This window comes from Ictidomys tridecemlineatus, chromosome 6, assembly GCF_052094955.1.
Source record: "Ictidomys tridecemlineatus isolate mIctTri1 chromosome 6, mIctTri1.hap1, whole genome shotgun sequence".
Taxonomy (NCBI): Eukaryota; Metazoa; Chordata; class Mammalia; order Rodentia; family Sciuridae; genus Ictidomys; species Ictidomys tridecemlineatus.
This window is the reverse complement of record NC_135482.1, coordinates 63,490,824-63,507,462: the sequence shown is the minus strand read 5'-3', so window position 1 is coordinate 63,507,462 and position 16,639 is coordinate 63,490,824. Positions and strand designations below refer to the sequence as shown.

The following is a 16,639-nucleotide window of genomic DNA, read 5'->3' as shown; positions in this document are numbered from 1 at the left end:
TAGTTGGGCATGTTAAAACATAGCTGTAATCCCAGCAACTCAGGAGGCTGACGCAGGAGGATCATGAATTCAAAGCCAGTCTTAGCAATTTAGCAAGGATGTGTTTCAAAATAAAAAGGGCTGGGGATGTGGCTCAGTGGTAGAGTGACCCTGGGTTCAGTCCCAGGACTATAAACAAAACAAAACAAAAACAACAACAATAAAAAACTCAAACTCTAGGACTCAAGCCCTTCACAACAGATACTTAATCTTCCATGTGGTCAGACTATTTTATTCTTGCTCTTAGGGTTAGGCATACAGTGGCCTTGGCTTATATTCGAGGCTCTGCAATTCTAAGTGATTCCAATGCTAGGAATGCATTCTTTTGAAATAAACACAAGCACAAAAATAAATGAATGAGGTTGTAGGTTATAGTATAGTTTGTCACCATACTTTGTGTAGTATGGTTTGTCACAAAGTTTGTCACAAAAGCAGGAGATCTTAAGTATTCATCAACAGGGAATGGCTGAATAAATTGGATCTAACCCCACTAAGAAGTACTATGTGTCTTTTAAAAAGAATGAGCTAGACTTAAATGAACCAACATGAAAAGACATCCTTAGTATGTAAAGTGAATAAAGCAAGGTGCAAAAAATCTGGTACTATACGTGTGTATATTTGTACTTTAAAAAAGGCATGGAGTAGAGAAGAGGAAAAGGATGGGGAATGGGAGGAATAATGGGAAATGATAATGGCCAAATTATATTGTTATATTGTGTGCATGTATGAATATGTAACAACAAATCCCAGCATTATGTACAATTATAATGTACCAATAAAAAATATGGAAAAAATAAAGAAAAAGGCATGTAAAAGTCCATATAAAATTAACATAAAAATAGTTATTAGTTGTAGAGAATAAATAGGTCTGAAACATTTTTCTATACTATTCAACTTTTCTCCATTATATTACTTTTGTTTGTTTTGGGTAAGAGGATAGAACTCAGGGGCACTCAACCACTGGGCCATATCCCCAATCCTATTTTGTTTTTTATTTAAAGACAGGGTCTCACTGAGTTGCTTAGCACCTCACTTTTGCTGAGGCTGGCTTTGAGCTCGTGATCCTCATGCCTCAGCCTCCTGAGCCACTGGGATTATAGGCATGTGTCACTGCAGCTGGTTCTATTATATTACTTTTATAATTAAAAAAGAATACATTTCCTGGGTATGGGGGTGCTTGCTTATAATTTCAGTGACTCAGGAGGCTGAAGGAGGATGATCACAAATTTGAGGCCAGATTCTGCAACTCAGTGAGACCCTGTCTCAAAACTAAAAAATAAATAGGGCTGGCATGAAGTCAGTGGTAAAGAATGCCTAGGTTCAATCCCCAGTATCAAAATAACTAAGTAATTACAAAATAAATAAATTCTGGGATATTAAGCTATCTTCAGCAAGGGTCCAACAGTCTTCAGGTCAGGTATAGATACCCAGAGGCTTCAATGATCTGTTGGGAAATAGTTGGTATAGGGCTGGCAGCAGGTTTTAAGAGGCAGAGGCTCTAGGTTAACTCTCAGAATGGTCAGGGTATGGGTTTTAAGGAAAAGTGCAGGTGTTGAGTTAGGGCAAGGCCAGCCGTGGCTGGAAGGCAAGAAACTAATTTCTTAGCATTCTTACAACTCCTTTTCCTCTTCTTTACCATTGCTCCTTTCTGTCTCCCCTTGCCCAAGTTGGCATGTGTACTAGTAAGGGTTCTCTAGAGGAACAGAACCAACATATATATCCTAGACACTCTCATTGACACATCCAGAAGCCTCTTACTTTCAGGCATCTTTTAATCCAATCAGTTAATTCAGATTAACCATTACAGCATGTGGTCCTTTCTTCCCCTTCTGTACCTCTCACTCCCTGTGAGATGCTCTTAGCTCACTCTTCCTGGGCAATGCTATGCTATTTTTTTGGCAGGCTTGAAGAAGCTTCTTGGCACAACATAAGTTTGGTGGGCATGATATGATTTGGCTGGGGAGCTGTTGAGTGATGATATAGGTGCTGTGAGGCGAGCTGGAATAAGTGGCAAAAAAAAAAAGACTAATAAATGTTTGGATGTTTAATACAACCAAGAGTAGGGTCAGGAGCTGGGATTATGGGGCTGGGGCTGTAGCTCAGTGGTAGAGCACTTGCCTAGCACATGTGGAGGGACTGGGTTTGATCCTCAGCACCACATAAAAACAAATAAAGGTATTGTGTTTACAACTAAAAATATATTTAAAAAATAAAAGATCAGGCATTATATGAGTCTATGGCTAACTTGACTTATTAGCACAGATTTTCTCAATTGGGCCCTAATCCATTCTTCTATAGAGCAGATTTACCTGGTAGGCAGAGTGCCTAAGCCCCATAATACTTCTAGGGGCCCACAAAAATGTTGAAGATTAAAAGATGTAAATAGAATCTATATTACATTCACCCTTATGCCAATGTAATCATAATTCTTAATTTTTTATGGAGTAAGGGTCCTATGAAGTGCCTAGGGCCCATCAAAGTTAAAACATGGCCCTTATCTTTTTACCTTCTATAGCTGTGGTTCCCTTTCCCTGATGTCTTCTTGGTTTCTCAGAAACTTTTGTATCTTTCTCCTTCTGTGTCCTTGCTCATACTGTTTGTGTGACATCTCTGCTTATCGGGTCCTTCCCACCTGAGAACTCACCCATTCTTTGTAAGGCCTTTCCCAATTCCCCTGAGGGGAAGGGACTGTTCCTTCTAACACACATAGCACTTTTTTTTTTTCTGACTTCTCCAAGCTTCTCATGACTTATTTAGAGCAGAAGTTCCACAGGGAAATAATCTCATCTTACACTTCCTCATAACTTCATGTACTTGACATCCAATACATAAATATTTGGGAATAACTGCCAGTGACTGTAACAGAGTATTTTAAATGTATGTGGTTCTTCCCAATCTAACTCAACAGATACAGCTAAGGGACAGAGCAGGAAAAGAACCCAACACACACTTCTTCTACCAATGCCCTAAAATCTTTATTTCCACTGGGATTCCATGCCCAATTCTCTTGTTTCTAAGAACTTCTCCTTTTCCCCACTCTAGGTCACATCCTGGCCACTTCTTTCTTTCCCTTTGGCTGGGCCACCCTAGAGTATCTTCTCTACAATGGGCTCCCAAAGGGTACCAGGGAGCTTCCTACAGGGTTGCGTTGCAGGGAACAGGAGGCAGCTGTGGTTCCATGGCACCCTCAAGTGGTGATAGCCTGCTACTGATATCAGAAGAAGACTTCCTGGTCAGAATTTGTTTTCAGCTTGTCAGAGGGGGCGCAGGGAGGGCTTTCTTTCTCTCTCTCTCTCTTTTTTTTTTTGGTACCAGGGATTGAACCCAGGGGTGCTTAACCACTGAGCCATATCTCCAGCCCTTTTAAATATTTTATTTAGAGACAAGGTCTTGGTAAATTGCTTTAGGGCCTCACTAAGTTGCTGGGGCTGGCTTTGAACTCATAATCCTCCTGTCTCAACCTCCTGTGTCCTTGGGATTATAGGCATGTGCCACCAGTCCAGTCCTGGCAGTAGGGGGAGCTTTCTACCTTGGACGAAGAGCCAGTAGCACATTAAGTCTGCTCCATACCATGCCTATGCCAGTACAGTGGAAGGGATCAGTCTTTTAGTCTTGCTTGACTCTGCAAATTGTCCCTGCTTGAGTTCTAGTCTCAGGGTTGCCAATACCTTGCTGGGTGTCCTTGGACAAATTCACTCGTCTGGTCTCAGTTTCATAATATGAAATTAAAGGATTAAAATATCAGTTTTCAAATTAGGATTAAAATATCAGTTTTCAAATTAGGTTCACAGACCTCTACAAGTTCATAGATTGGAGAGCATTGCCCTTCCCTCCCTCAATTTTCACCATGCTGCTTTGCTTTTTCTACTTTATATATGGGGCTTAAACTTGAGAAGCACTGCTTCCATGAACTTTTTTTCAGCGTTAACATCCCAGGATTCCCAAATGTGGTCTCCTTCCACATGGCTACACAGCTCTATTGTTCTAGGCTTTATGGAAGCCAGCCAGCTGTAAATGATCAGAATGGGGTGAAGAGGGCATAGTAAAGCTGGTGGCTTGTCTAGTGTTCTTGTGTGGTGGAAGGAGCTTTGGTTCAGCAGTGAAGAGCCCCAGTCTTAGCTACAGCTATCCACTAGCTGTGTGACTACAGACAGACTCATTTACCTCTTTCTGCTTTAGTTTCTTGTCAGTCAAATGGGCACAGTGGTTCCTGTCCTGTCTTTCTCACAGGATTATTGGACAAATGAAATAAAATAAAGGATACTCAATGGGATACTTCCCATGAATCATGATCAGTTCTACACACTTTGGGCTATGAGCAAGGGAGGCTCTCTTTGACCTCTAATCCCTCCATGAGAGCACCCTGTTTCACTAGATTCTGCAGGTGCTCTGGGTGACCAGGGCTTCAGGATGGGGATACAGAGGTGTTCTTCTTGTGTTCAGCATTGCTGTCCTGGGCCCTCCCCCAGCTGCCTTCTCTGCTTTGGAGGACTCTGTTTCTAGGGCAGAAGGAGAGCCCTAGGCCAAGTATCATGTGTCCTCAAGGACTCTTCCATCAGTGTGGAGGAAAGAAAATGGGTCCAATGTTGCAAGGAGCAAGATGGTCCTGCTTTGACATCCATTGGGTTTAGCAATCCATTTTTAAGGCCTATTGAGGAGCTAGTGTCAGTTTGTCAGACATGAGCAATCCTGTTTCCTGAGAGGATCGCAGGAGCTTGCTGGGGATGATCCAGGGCCTAGACAAAGAGCCAGAGCTGGTGGGTGTCCCTGGGATTACAGGGGGCCATGGTTGGTTTTTTGTCCTGGGATGTCAGGCAGGTACCAGATCCTGAGTTCCTGAAGAGGTGATCCTAAAAGACAGAACAGCAAAGGATCAACTTGGGGGCAGACCTCTAACAGTGCTACTGGGGGGGCAGTGAGATAGGGGACAATTGAAGGAGGCAAAGGAACCCAACAAGGCACAAAGAAGACATTTGCAATCTCTCTCCTGGGAGGCAGACACTCTGATGAGCTGCATTTGTGATTCCCTGTCTGAGGCCAATTCCCCAGCCCCAGCTTTAGCTTGAGTGGCTGAAATAAAGGAAAGCAAGACCAGAGGCTAATAGAAAAATGCTTTCAGAGGGTATAGGCAGGTAGCCTGGGTTCTTGCAGCCTGATCCTTTAGGCCACACTCTTAAGCAGTGGGTCCCAGTGGTGCCTGTTGGGTGTGTTGTCTGCATGGCCACAGCTAATCTCCAACCCACTGACCCCATGGCAGCTCTGCTAAAACAGATATATAGAGAGAACAAACTATATTCAGACCATGAGCTAAGTCCAGTGACTAGCAAAGAAGAAAGCTGACCTTTGATGAAGAACAAGATGAACAGAATATATTACTTGGGCAAGATTTGGAAGACATGGGAGCAGAAATTCCTATTGTAAATCTGGAGCTTGTATAACAGAAGCTGATAAAACAAACAAACAAACAAACCTTATTGTACTAGAAGCTAGACTATGGATTTATCCTATTAGAGAGAAGCCTGAAGATGAGGATGTTTAGATGCTGCCCTCTCAGACAAAGTAGCAGTCTGGGGAGCCCCTCCAAGTGACAGCTGAACAAACCCTGGCCACTCTCTCAGAAAACAATATAGAAGCCAGGTTCTTAGGAAATGCATCTTGTAGCTACTACAAGTTCAAGTTCCCCGCAGGCAACGTGGACAGAAAGTAACTTTGAAGCCAAAGTATTCTTCTTCAAAGCACTACTACTAAGCAGAGACTTTTCCCAGGACAGGAAGAAGGGCCATCATGTGTGCACCAGTAAGGAGGAACTGGGTGACTATTTTGAAATCAAAATACTTGACCCAGGTTAGGAGATTTCTTTTGGATCTCTGAAGGAAGGAGCTTCCTGTGGACAATGCTCAGACAAGTCAGGGGTTAGTACTTCAAGGATGTGTGGTTACTCCATATTTGCAGGAAATATCAAGTAGCAAACTAAATTCTGAGAATTAAATGTCAAGAAAGAGAGAGAGAAAAGAAAAGGAAAGGAAAACAAAAGAAAAAAAGAAAGAGAAAAATGCTCTAAAGGACTCCTGCCAACCTAGATGTCCAGGCTCAAAGACCTTAGGTCACTGCTGCCTGCCCCCCATTTCCTGTCTTTGATTTTATTTTGACTCCTCCCTTTCCTGCAGCCTCGGGTTAGGCTCCTTTTTCCTGAGCTGAAAATGGGCTCAGTGATATGGACGCTACATTATATATCCTGGAACAGTGTGGCACCATGGAAAGAGCCTGTGCTTTCAAGCCAGACAACCTAGGTCTGAATCCCAGCCTGCCAGTCCCTTGTGATGAGGAACTGGGTCAGTCGTAAACTTGTTGAGCTTCATCTGGCTCATCTATAGGCATGGGGCCACTGCCTACCTAAAGATGCTTGTGCCACAGCAGAACTGGCCATGGGCCATAATTGCCAACCCTATGTTTGTATCAGCCAGAACCAGTCATCACTCGACATTGATCAAGTCCTGAGAACCCTGCCTGTCATCAAGCCCACACTCACCAGGTCACCTCATGGTATCTCAGGCAGAAGATACAGAGAGTAAGCAGCAGGCAGATGTGGCCTTGAGTTCTTGATTCCAAGATTTCTGGGCAACTGACTCACCTGGGTCAATTCCCATTCCTCATCCTTGGGCACGTGGCTATTTTTGCCAGTGAACTGACATTTCCGAAGGCCCAGTGTTCTAGCGCTGGCATGTAGACACAGCTGCTTTGCGACATTGTGGCGAAGGTCCCTCTGGGTTGTGTACTCAAAGTACTGGAAGTCAAGACAAGAGGAAGTTTTGAGGAGCAGGTGGGGAGTGGCCCACTGCCTTCCAAAGCCACATGCCCTAAGATACCATCCACAGGTGGACTGCTGGGAAGGAAAGCAAGTGGACCAGGCCATGCTAAGACTCTTAGTAATTCTTGTTGCCTTCATGATTTTTACCAAATATAGGTTATACTGGAATAACAATGAATGTATATTTATTTATTAAATTAATTAAAATTTAATTAATTAAATTTATTAATTAAAATTTACTGTGCATGGTGGCACTTGCCTATAATCCTAGCAACTCAGAGGGCTGAGGCAAGAAGATCACAAGTTTGAGGCCAGTCTCAGCAACTTAGCAGGGACCTGAGCAACTTAGTGAGATCCTGTCGGAAGTAAAAAATAAAAAGGGCTGGGGACGTAGCTTAGTGGTAAAGTACTTCTGGGTTCAGTCCCTAGTACCAAAGTAAGTAAATAAATAAATAAAGTAAAATTTAATTTAATTTAGCCTCATTTTAAGCAACTTCTGTGTGTAAAATCATATGTTGGATAGTTCTATTTCTGCTATTAAATTATTACTAGAATAAAAAAATGCTCATCTGTGTGCCACCTAAAATCGTCTTACAGGTCAGTCGTTTAAGAAACTGCTTTTGAATGGCTTTGTCTTCATTTGCACATGCTGACAGCCTGTTCAGGTCCCAAGCCACTTCTCTCCTTGCTTCAGCTCTATTTTAAGTACCTCTTATTTACCAGCCGGTGTACATTTAGGGTAGTAGAGAGACAATGAATGGGGAGGTTACTAGTTATTTCTCAAGGGAGTGCTGGGGCATTCTGAGGCATGGGGTAAACGTCTAGGATGCCAGGTAATTGTGAGATGTCAGTAGGTGACTTTTTGGGGGTCCCTGCTGGGTGAGAGGATCAGAGTGCTAGTTTCTGGGCAGGGGAGATAAAAATTGAATGTAGATAAAGGGAAATGTTCAAAAATTTTCACATTTTCCTGCAAATATCAGCTGGCTTCCTTCCAGCAAGGCTTCTCTGATTACAGTGCTCTCTCTCATCCTTCTCTAGCATCCAGCACTGCTGCCAGTGCGCCCTCTGTCCCCAGACTTCAGGTCTTATCTGTTTGTATCATGCATTACCCCTCAGACTGAGCTCCCTGAGACAGAGATGTATTTCCTCCGCTTTTCAGACCACCTCCACTCCAGTCCTTGGGAAAGGACGATTTAGGGTAGAGGAAGGGAACCGTGAGGAGAGGAAGTGCCCCAGAGATTGGCTTCTCTTGGGTCTGCCTGGTATGGCTGGGCTGTTTACCTGATTGCCACCGAGGCCATGGCAGGAATACATGATGAGGGGCTTTCCCCCATGGTTATTCTCACCCACATCCAGGCACTGATCAGTGCCGAGGTTCTTGATCTGCAAGATGGTAAACAGAGAGGGGAACCAGGGTAGCGTGACTGGGAGTTTCCAATTTTATGCTGTGAAGCCCAACTGGAAAAAAGCTTTCTCTTCTACTCATCTTCTCTGCTCATTAACCCAGATGCCAGGAGTTCTAGCAAAGTGAGGGAGAGGCAGGACTGAACATCCACCGTGGGACAGGATGTATAACCTCTTACATCCAAGAGTATCAGGTTCCTTGGAAGATTTCTTCCTTGGAAGAAGTTTCTTATGAGCAGTGGTTCTCAAAGCATGTAATGCCCAGACTATCAGCATCTGATTTTTCAAATCCTATCCCAGTCATTCAGAATCAGAAACCTAGAATGGGGCCCAGCAATCTGTGTTTTAACATATCTCCTTGGTGATTCTGATGTGCACTGACATTTGGGAACCACTACTTATGGGTTGCTTCCTTCTGATCAAGTTTTTACCTATATCTAGAAGTCCCAAAGTGGACCCTCCATCCTCCTCCTGGATAAAAGATTGTGGTAGTAAAGGCCAATTCTTGTTTGCCATTCATAGTGGGGTAGGTGGTCTTGAACTTCTCAGGGGGTTGCTGTGATAATAGGTAGGCAGTTTGGTTCTCAAACTTACAGCTCCATAGAAGATGGGATTCAGGTCAGGAACAAACATCTCTGGGTAGATGTTGTGAAGGAACCAGGAGAAGTTGTGGCAATGTAGTTGTTCCCGCAGCCGCAGTCGTTCCGAAATGTCACCAAAGGATTTCTGCCAACCAACCCAGTCCCCTGAGGGTCAGTTCCACAGTCTTGACCTTCCCGTTTGGGTTGAGCAGCTCAGACAGTGTGCTGCTCCTAAGGCCACTTTCTCTCCTGTGCATTCCCATTTAGGATCTGCTAGGGCTAGTTGTTCAGCCTCATATTCAATCTCAGACTCCCTACCTTGGTTTGGGGTCACCCCCCTGCAAAAAAAAAAAAAAAAAAAAAAAAAAAAAACCACCACTTCCTCATTTTCTTTGACTGCCCAGTAAGTCCTCCTGGTTCCCAGTCCAAGCTTCTCAGAGTGATGTGATTCTCTTGTAAGAGGTTCTTTCCCCCAAATTTCTTCTCTCCCCTCCCCTCCTAAATAATGCTGTAATTCTCCAGATAGGGACAACAAGGGCTCCTCTAGCCTTCAAGATCTATGGCCTCCCCTGGGCTCTAACTCAGGGGCTCTTTGGGCTGAGGGAAGTCACCTGCCATTCAGTCCCTGACTCCAGTCTAGGATTCTGTGCTTTACTTCATCCTAACACTCTGAGCACCACTTCCTCTCACCTCTTGGGCCATCTTTGCTGCCTGCAGATTTCTCCTGTAGAAAATCTTCTTGTAGTTATCCAGCCAGACCTCAGCCAGGCGCACTTGGTTGCGAGCAATGACACTGGTGCCCTTGGGGAAGGTGTGGGGACTCTTGGTACGGAACACATGGCCTACCACAGAGCAGGGGATGATCTCCAGCTGGCCCCCACACTGCCACACCTGGCACAAGAGGAGACAGGACCGTGTCTTAGGAAGTGAGTTGTGGGGGATAATCTCCCCACAGGTAGCTATGTTCAGTTTCCAGGGCACTAGACTCTAGGTCCAAGGACTCAGTTAAGTGTTTCCCTCTCTTCCTGGAAAAAGGGACATTGACCAAGTTTCTTCCTAGGCTGTGACTATACAATTCCAGGCTCTGTGATGTTGGTTCATTCTCGTTTAAGCAAATAGTGATTTACAGAATCCTGAGGTCACTATGGCCCACTTTAGAGAAGGGATAGTTGGTTCACTTTGTGCTGCCCACCTACTCTTCACTCTGATCACTTTTTGTCCTGAAGATGTGATTTTATCAGCTCACCTAGGTATTACTGGAAACTAAAGATCTCCCAAGTGAGAGAATTAGTGCACTAGTCAACAGCAAGGACTGTCAACTGCCAAGTAGCCTGGGTAGTCACCTGGTTCCTTAGCACACCAGTTTCTCAGGAGAGAGACTGAACAGAGAGACTCACTGAGTAGCCTAGAATCAGAATCCTGGGATTTACGATGACTGGCCAGTGACCCTTCTCCATGCCAGTGGGCTGGACAAAAACATCCCTTCCACTGGTCTCTTCTTTTGGGTTTCATGTGTGGAGATATGTTATTGTTCTCTTTGGCTTCTGTAGTACAATCATAGTTAGATTATAGCAGATATCAATTATGTGTTTATTATGTGCCACTGTAAGAGGTGACTTCAAAAATGAACTCATCTAAGAGTGGTTGGGGAAACAGAGTCCCAGGGACCACAGGCTGCTCTGCCCAAGAACCAGGGAGAGGCGGGACAGGGCCAAGATCACTGTAAATGCCTGTCTGAGGCAGTATTTCCTGGTGTAGGTGCCAGGAGAGAAAGATGCCTGGGGGTGGAGGATGATTGTAAATATATCAGCTCCACGTTATTTATAGAAAATTTACATCTGTGTGAATGTGAAATAAATGTCCTTAACTCGAAAGAAAGAAAGAAAGAAAGAAAGAAAGAAAGAAAGAAAGAAAGAAGAAAATGAGCTCATCTACTTATTACTTTTTACTGGCATAGGGATTTGAATAGGTTTCATACAAGAGAAAATCCTTTCTTCCTACCCCAATCTTGATTGCCTAATTCTTAAAATCCCTCTGAGTTCTGGCATCTACCAGAATCAGGGTCTCTGTCTTCTCCTACAGTTATGAAGAGTTTATTTAACATAGACAGAGAAACCCTAAGGGGATGTGTCTTTTGACATGGGAAGGAGAGCCTATTAGAATCCCCAGTCCCCCCATGCCTCTATTATTCCTTCCCTCCTAGAAGTTCTACCTAGTAATTTATTTCAAGTCATCCCACTGATTGCCAGAACCCTTCTGCCATGGACAGGGAGGGGAGCAGAGAAAGGGCAGACCATGACAGAAAACAGCCACCCTTTCAAGTTCGGTTCCAGATGTGACATCCCTGCCTAAAGGACAGCTCCTTGTGCTGTCCCCTGGGATGTTGTAGTTTCCCCCGAAGCCCTCTTCACTCTCACCCGCAAGGACATTTCCACGTTCTCCCCTCCCCAGATCTCCATCTGATTATCATAGGTACCGATGTGCTCAAAGTAGGACTTGGAGATGGAGAAGAGGCCACCAGCAAATGTCGGGGACCTGGAGAGACAATAGGAGAAGCATGTGCATCTTCTGCAGGGGGAGGAGCAGGAGGCTGTTGAGGAATGCTGTTTGTGAGCTCACTTTCTAGGCCCCCATAGCCTACCTCCTCTTCTTCCTGGGACATGTAGCCCCTCTTCTAAGTCACCTGTCCACTTAACTTTTGCTTTGTCCTTTTTCCCTTCTAATTCTGGGTCAAGGACAGATGTAATTATCATTACTCTACTCTGAAAGGCACTCATTCATTCATTCAACCAAGAATATATGAGACACCAGCCTCCAGCATGTGTGCATGAGGGGCGTCCAGAGCTGACAAGGACAATCCCATTCCCTGAGTACACAGTATAGTAGCAGAGCAGGAAGCTTCATTGCTCACTTTTTGGCAGCAATGTGCTAGAATAAAGTAAATACTCAATTTCTGGAAGTTGTGTGAAATTGTTTTTGAAAATAGGCAGGAGTCAAACTGTGAATGAATGAACACATATTATCATCTGGGCTGGCCCTATTCTATGTTGGGGTCTTTGGCCCTTCGGCAACTATAAAGCCACAGTATTAGTAGGAATCTCGCCCTGGTGTTCTAAGCTGCCTGAGAAACTCAAGATGCCAGTTACCTTGAACGGGGGAAAACTGATAAAAGGTGCCCCTGGAAACAATGGGAAGAAAGTGTGAGATAAGCACCATATTTGGACTATGAGGAGCAACTAGGAGGCCATAAAAAGATTCTGGCATTCAGACAAAGGCAAGGAGGCATAGACCCAACTTAGGTAAATTAACAAAAACATCTCATTCCTAGAATTAAATACCAGGCTAAGGGCGGGGCACCTGAGTGGACAAAGGGAAGTAGAAGCATAATGGAAGGCAGGAGCACTTAGTCCTTGGCTGTTGGCTTCTGCACCTGAGCCAGGCTGCCTTGAATAGCTCTTTGCTGCCCTTAGTGGGTATCTGCATATGATAGACCAAGCAGAAAGAAACAGAAACTTTTTGTGTAACCCCAGAACCTATCAAGGGGCCTTCATCACAGTGAGGTCCAATCAAGGTTCAATAGGCTGATCCACCAAGGTGACTTCACAGGAGCCTGACCTTGGTGTTACCCTGTAGTTGCACTAATCTCCCCGAAGTTGGCTCTTGCAGCCACTTTCTGGGAGGAATTTCAGTTGGGAAACCCGAATGTTCAGCTTGGCTTCCTGTCACTGGTTCTGTCCTCTCCCAGGGGTCCTAAGCCAGCATAAGTAGCATCCAGAGAGGCTCAAAGAGTCCTAAACTCCAGATGGCTTTGAAACTAACCTGCTCTTGAGAGTCTCCCCCACTATGGCCTGTCTCACCTCCAAAAGATCTCCTAGACTAAGTCACTGACAAATCAGCTGTGAGGATAAGCCCTACACAGGGAATATCACAATAGATCCACAACCAACAAGCAACCTCTAATAAATGCCCTCTATTTCTTAGCCCTGGGATCCTTCTGGTTCATCTGCCTTTCCCCTTATTTTCTCACCTCCTCTGTGAAAGAGGAGGTGAGGAAGTCCTACAGAAGTCCTGCCATGGGCCACTCTGTGAAGTGCCTTGGGCATGCCATGACTGCCACCAGGGGATTGGAACCAAGGATCAAATTCATTCCTCAAACACTGGAGCTTTGTTCTCCAGTTGTATGTCCCTGGATGCTGGAGCTGGGGATGTCAGTGATGAGTGGCAGCCAGGCGCCTTGTCCCTGACTGTGTTGCTATGTGTCTGGCCCCAGTCTGGGTGTGGGATTTATTGCTGTACATGCCAAACAAAAGACATCTATGGAAAAAGTGGAGGGTCACTAGGGAATTCCAATTCCTTTTCTCTCTCCTGTCCTCTCTTTTCCCTCTTTGTTTCTAATGCAGACAGACAGTTGGCAGTTCAGTATCCCTGGGCACCCGAGCTATCTCAACTGAAACTCTGGTCACCATTTCTCAGGATTCTAGGCATGTGCAATGGGAGGAACCACAAGCCTCTCCTCCTTTCAAACCTCTCTGCACCGGGCACAGTGGCACACACCTGTAATCCCAGCAACTCAGGAGGCTGAGGCAGGAGGATCATGAGTTCAAAGCCAGACTCAGTAACTAAGCAAGGCCCTAAGCAACTTAGCAAGATGCCGTCTCTAAATAAAATATTAAAAAAGGTGCTAGGGATTTGGCTCAATGGTTGAGTGCCCTGGGTTCAATCCCCAGTAGCAAAAAAAAAAAAAAAAAAAGAAAAAAAAACAAGCAAGATTGCATGTGGTTGGTAAAACCTGTGATCTTTACTATCTGGCCCTTTACTGAAAAAGTTCAGGGCAGCAGGATGCAGTGGTGCATGCCTGCAATCCTAACAACTTGGGAGGCTGAGGCAGGAGAGTGGCAAGTTCAAGACCAGCCTATACAACTTAGTGAGACTCTGTTTCAAAATTCAAAATAAAAATTTTTAAAGGCTGTGGATTTAGCTCAGTTGTAGAATACACCTAGGTCCCTAGTACTAAAAAAAAAATTCAGGGCAACTACAAATTGCAACAAACTTTAAACTGCAGAAAACTTATTTTCTTTAAATATGTTCTCAATCTCTTGGAGACCAGTACTTAGGAATGCATGCCACCCCTACTTATTACAATGGCTATTCAACCCTGACCTCCACCCTCTCTCACCTGTTCTTCCAGCACCATTTATGACCTAAGTGTCAAAAAGAATCAATGAGATAAAGTAGAAGCCTTAGTCCAGTGCCTGGTGTAGAGTCAGTGTGAATAAGAGCAAGCTGTTTTGGTGTGCAGCCGTATAGTGCCATGGTTAAGGCTATGCGGTAGACAGAGGAGGAATATCTTTGCTACCATTTGCTACCTGCCTGTTCTAAGTCAATTATTTATCACTAGGAGCCTCAGTATAAAATGGGCTATCATAGTACCTACCTCATACAGAGTGAGGATTAAATTAAAATGTCAAGTACTTGACAGAGCACCTAATAAATGCTGATGTGGGATGGCACAGGTCCCTGGAGGTGGGCGGGACTGTGGCCACAGAAGTCATGTTGGGGGCTCATCAGGCTGTGATCCTTACTTGATGGGGTAGGTCTCATCCTTGCGCCTCTGCTTCTCATGGTCAGGCAGAGTCTCCCAGCCAAAGGTCAGGCTCCAGTCAAAGTTGCCACGGCTGTGGGTTCTGCCCCGCTGGACAGGCTTGAAGAATGCAAAAGTATTCAAGTCGATGGTAACAATGTCTGGACTCACCACTGTTGTCTTGTCCTCAGCAATTCGAGCCAACAAGGGCTCCAGCCAGCCATGGAAGCACTCACCTGCGGAGCCAGACCAGGAGGTAGCAGTCAAGGTCCTCCCCACAGTTGAACCAAGCCCCACCCCAGGCTTGCATCCCTGAGACAGGTCCTTTTAACATTTTCAATGAACTTCTGCATATATTACTTCATTGGGCCTTCAGAGTAATAATTTTGTTAGGTGAATAAGATTAGGATTCTCATTCCCATTTTACAAATGAAGAAACCGAGGCTGTTTGTGGAACAGTTAGAATGGGAACCAGAGTTTCTGACTCCAAGTCTAGAGCTTTCCCTAATATATCTCACAGCTCCTACACAATACTTTTTTTTTCCCCTGAAAATTACTGGAAAGAAGAATGATAGTGAAATATAAGATGGATGCTAGTTGGCTAATAAACGGGTATTCTGCTGGTTGACCTCCAAAACACCAGGAAAGTGTTTTGACTTTTATCAAGAAGAAGGCCTTTCTGACTCCACATGGCTCCATGGGAAAGCCCCACCCAAATTGTTCCCAGTTTGAGGTCTCTTTGAGGCACAGAGTTCAGAACAAAGTATAGGTCGGGGAAAGGTGGAAGGAAGAGCGTCGAGGGCTCCAGAGTACACTCTCAGCAATTTTGGGGTCACCATTTGTTTTAGAGTTATTTGTGCCTCCTAATTAAACATCCCTGGGATTGGGGAAGTAAGGGGCAGAAGAAGAGGCTCCCAAGCTCCCTTCACTCCTGAAAAAGTTGAACAGGGTGGTCTCAGCTTTTCATTCTGCCAGGAGGGAGGGACAGGTGGTAATGTGGGCCTCCTGGGTGCCAGGCAGGCATCTCCTACTCACAGTGGGCATCCAGGAACGTGAGCACCTCTCCCTGCGCCACGCTGGCGCCCAGCAGCCGAGCAGTGATCAGCCCCTTCCGCTCCTCCTGCCGCACCACCCTTACGATCTGCAGCTGCTGCACATACTGCTCCAGCTTCTCCTTCAAGTACTCTGGAAGGGACAAGGCCACTGTTGCCAGTTCACTGCTTTGTTGCAAACTTAATCCCCTGTGGGCACCAAGCCTAGGTGCTCTGAGGTCACCAGCACACCTGAATGCCAAATACCCACCACCCCCCCTGCATTGAGCCACTCCACAAAAGGCTGAGGTGAAAAAGGGGGACAAGGGAGGATGGCAGAGGAAGGAGGAAGTCCCATCTGCAGCCAAGTCTCCTTGAGGCTTTGTGGTGCCTGTTTGTTGAGGCACCTCTCCATATTCCATGACAGCATCTCAGAGTTGTGTTTTGTGAGTACAAAATGACAAAGGCTCTCAAGTGCCTCTCACAGTTTCTCTACTGTCCCTGCCACTGTCTTCAGAGCTGTGATTTCGCCTCCTTCCTCCTCACACCTGGTGGGTGCTCCCTCATTTCTCAGTGTCTATGATTCCCTGTCTTCCAGGATCTTTGGAATAAGTTTGACTGACAGCAAACACGGATGTTGACTGCTTGCCAGTCGGATCAACTGCTGGATCATCAGCAAGAAGTCTTAATACTTTCTTCTTCATCATCATTTTTTTTTTTTTTTGGTGCTGAGGATCAAACCTATGACCTTGCTTATGCTAGGTTAGCACTCTGCTACTGAGCTACACCCTTAGCCTTTTTTATTCTGAGACAGGGTCTTGCTAAGTTGCCCAGGTTGGCCTGGAACTTGTGATCATCCTTCCTCAGCCTCCTAAGTATCTGGAATTAGGGCTGGGGTTGTGGCTCAGTAGTAGAGCGCCTGCCTTGCACGTGTGAGACCCTGGGTTCGATCCTCAGCACCACATAAAAATAAATAAACAAAATAAAGATATTGATGTGATTATGCAATCTGTATATGGGGTAAAAATGGGAGTTCATAACCCACTTGAATCAAATGTATGAAATATGATATATCAAGAACTATGTAATGTTTTGAACAACCAATAATAAAAGTTAAAAGAAATACCTAAAACAACAAAAAAATGCATAATTGAAAAAAAAAGATATTGTGCCCATGTATAACTAAAAAAAAAGT

The 16,639-nt window shown here is 44.9% G+C and overlaps 1 protein-coding gene and 1 pseudogene across 4 annotated transcripts in view; one reads left to right on the top strand and one right to left on the bottom strand.

Annotated features, from left to right (window-relative positions):
• Window positions 1-255: 255 nt before the first annotated feature.
• The window catches only part of Galnt6 (polypeptide N-acetylgalactosaminyltransferase 6), a 39,329-nt gene continuing 22,945 nt past the window's right edge, over window positions 256-16,639 (bottom strand). Inside the window, exons 5-12 of one of the 4 annotated variants that reach the window (XM_040280625.2) lie at window positions 15,449-15,598; window positions 14,415-14,649; window positions 11,250-11,367; window positions 9,523-9,723; window positions 8,846-8,977; window positions 8,129-8,230; window positions 6,569-6,823; window positions 256-4,889 (exon numbers count right to left, since the gene is read on the bottom strand). In XM_040280625.2, the coding sequence (XP_040136559.1) occupies window positions 6,578-6,823; window positions 8,129-8,230; window positions 8,846-8,977; window positions 9,523-9,723; window positions 11,250-11,367; window positions 14,415-14,649; window positions 15,449-15,598 (1,184 nt within the window). In that variant the 3' untranslated portion in view covers window positions 256-4,889; window positions 6,569-6,577. The remainder of the gene's footprint in view (window positions 4,890-6,568; window positions 6,824-8,128; window positions 8,231-8,845; window positions 8,978-9,522; window positions 9,724-11,249; window positions 11,368-14,414; window positions 14,650-15,448; window positions 15,599-16,639) is intronic. The other 3 variants (XM_021726254.3, XM_040280626.2, XM_078014677.1) reach the window with 3 other exon arrangements.
• Window positions 5,149-5,910, top strand: LOC144378426 (large ribosomal subunit protein mL46 pseudogene; annotated as a pseudogene).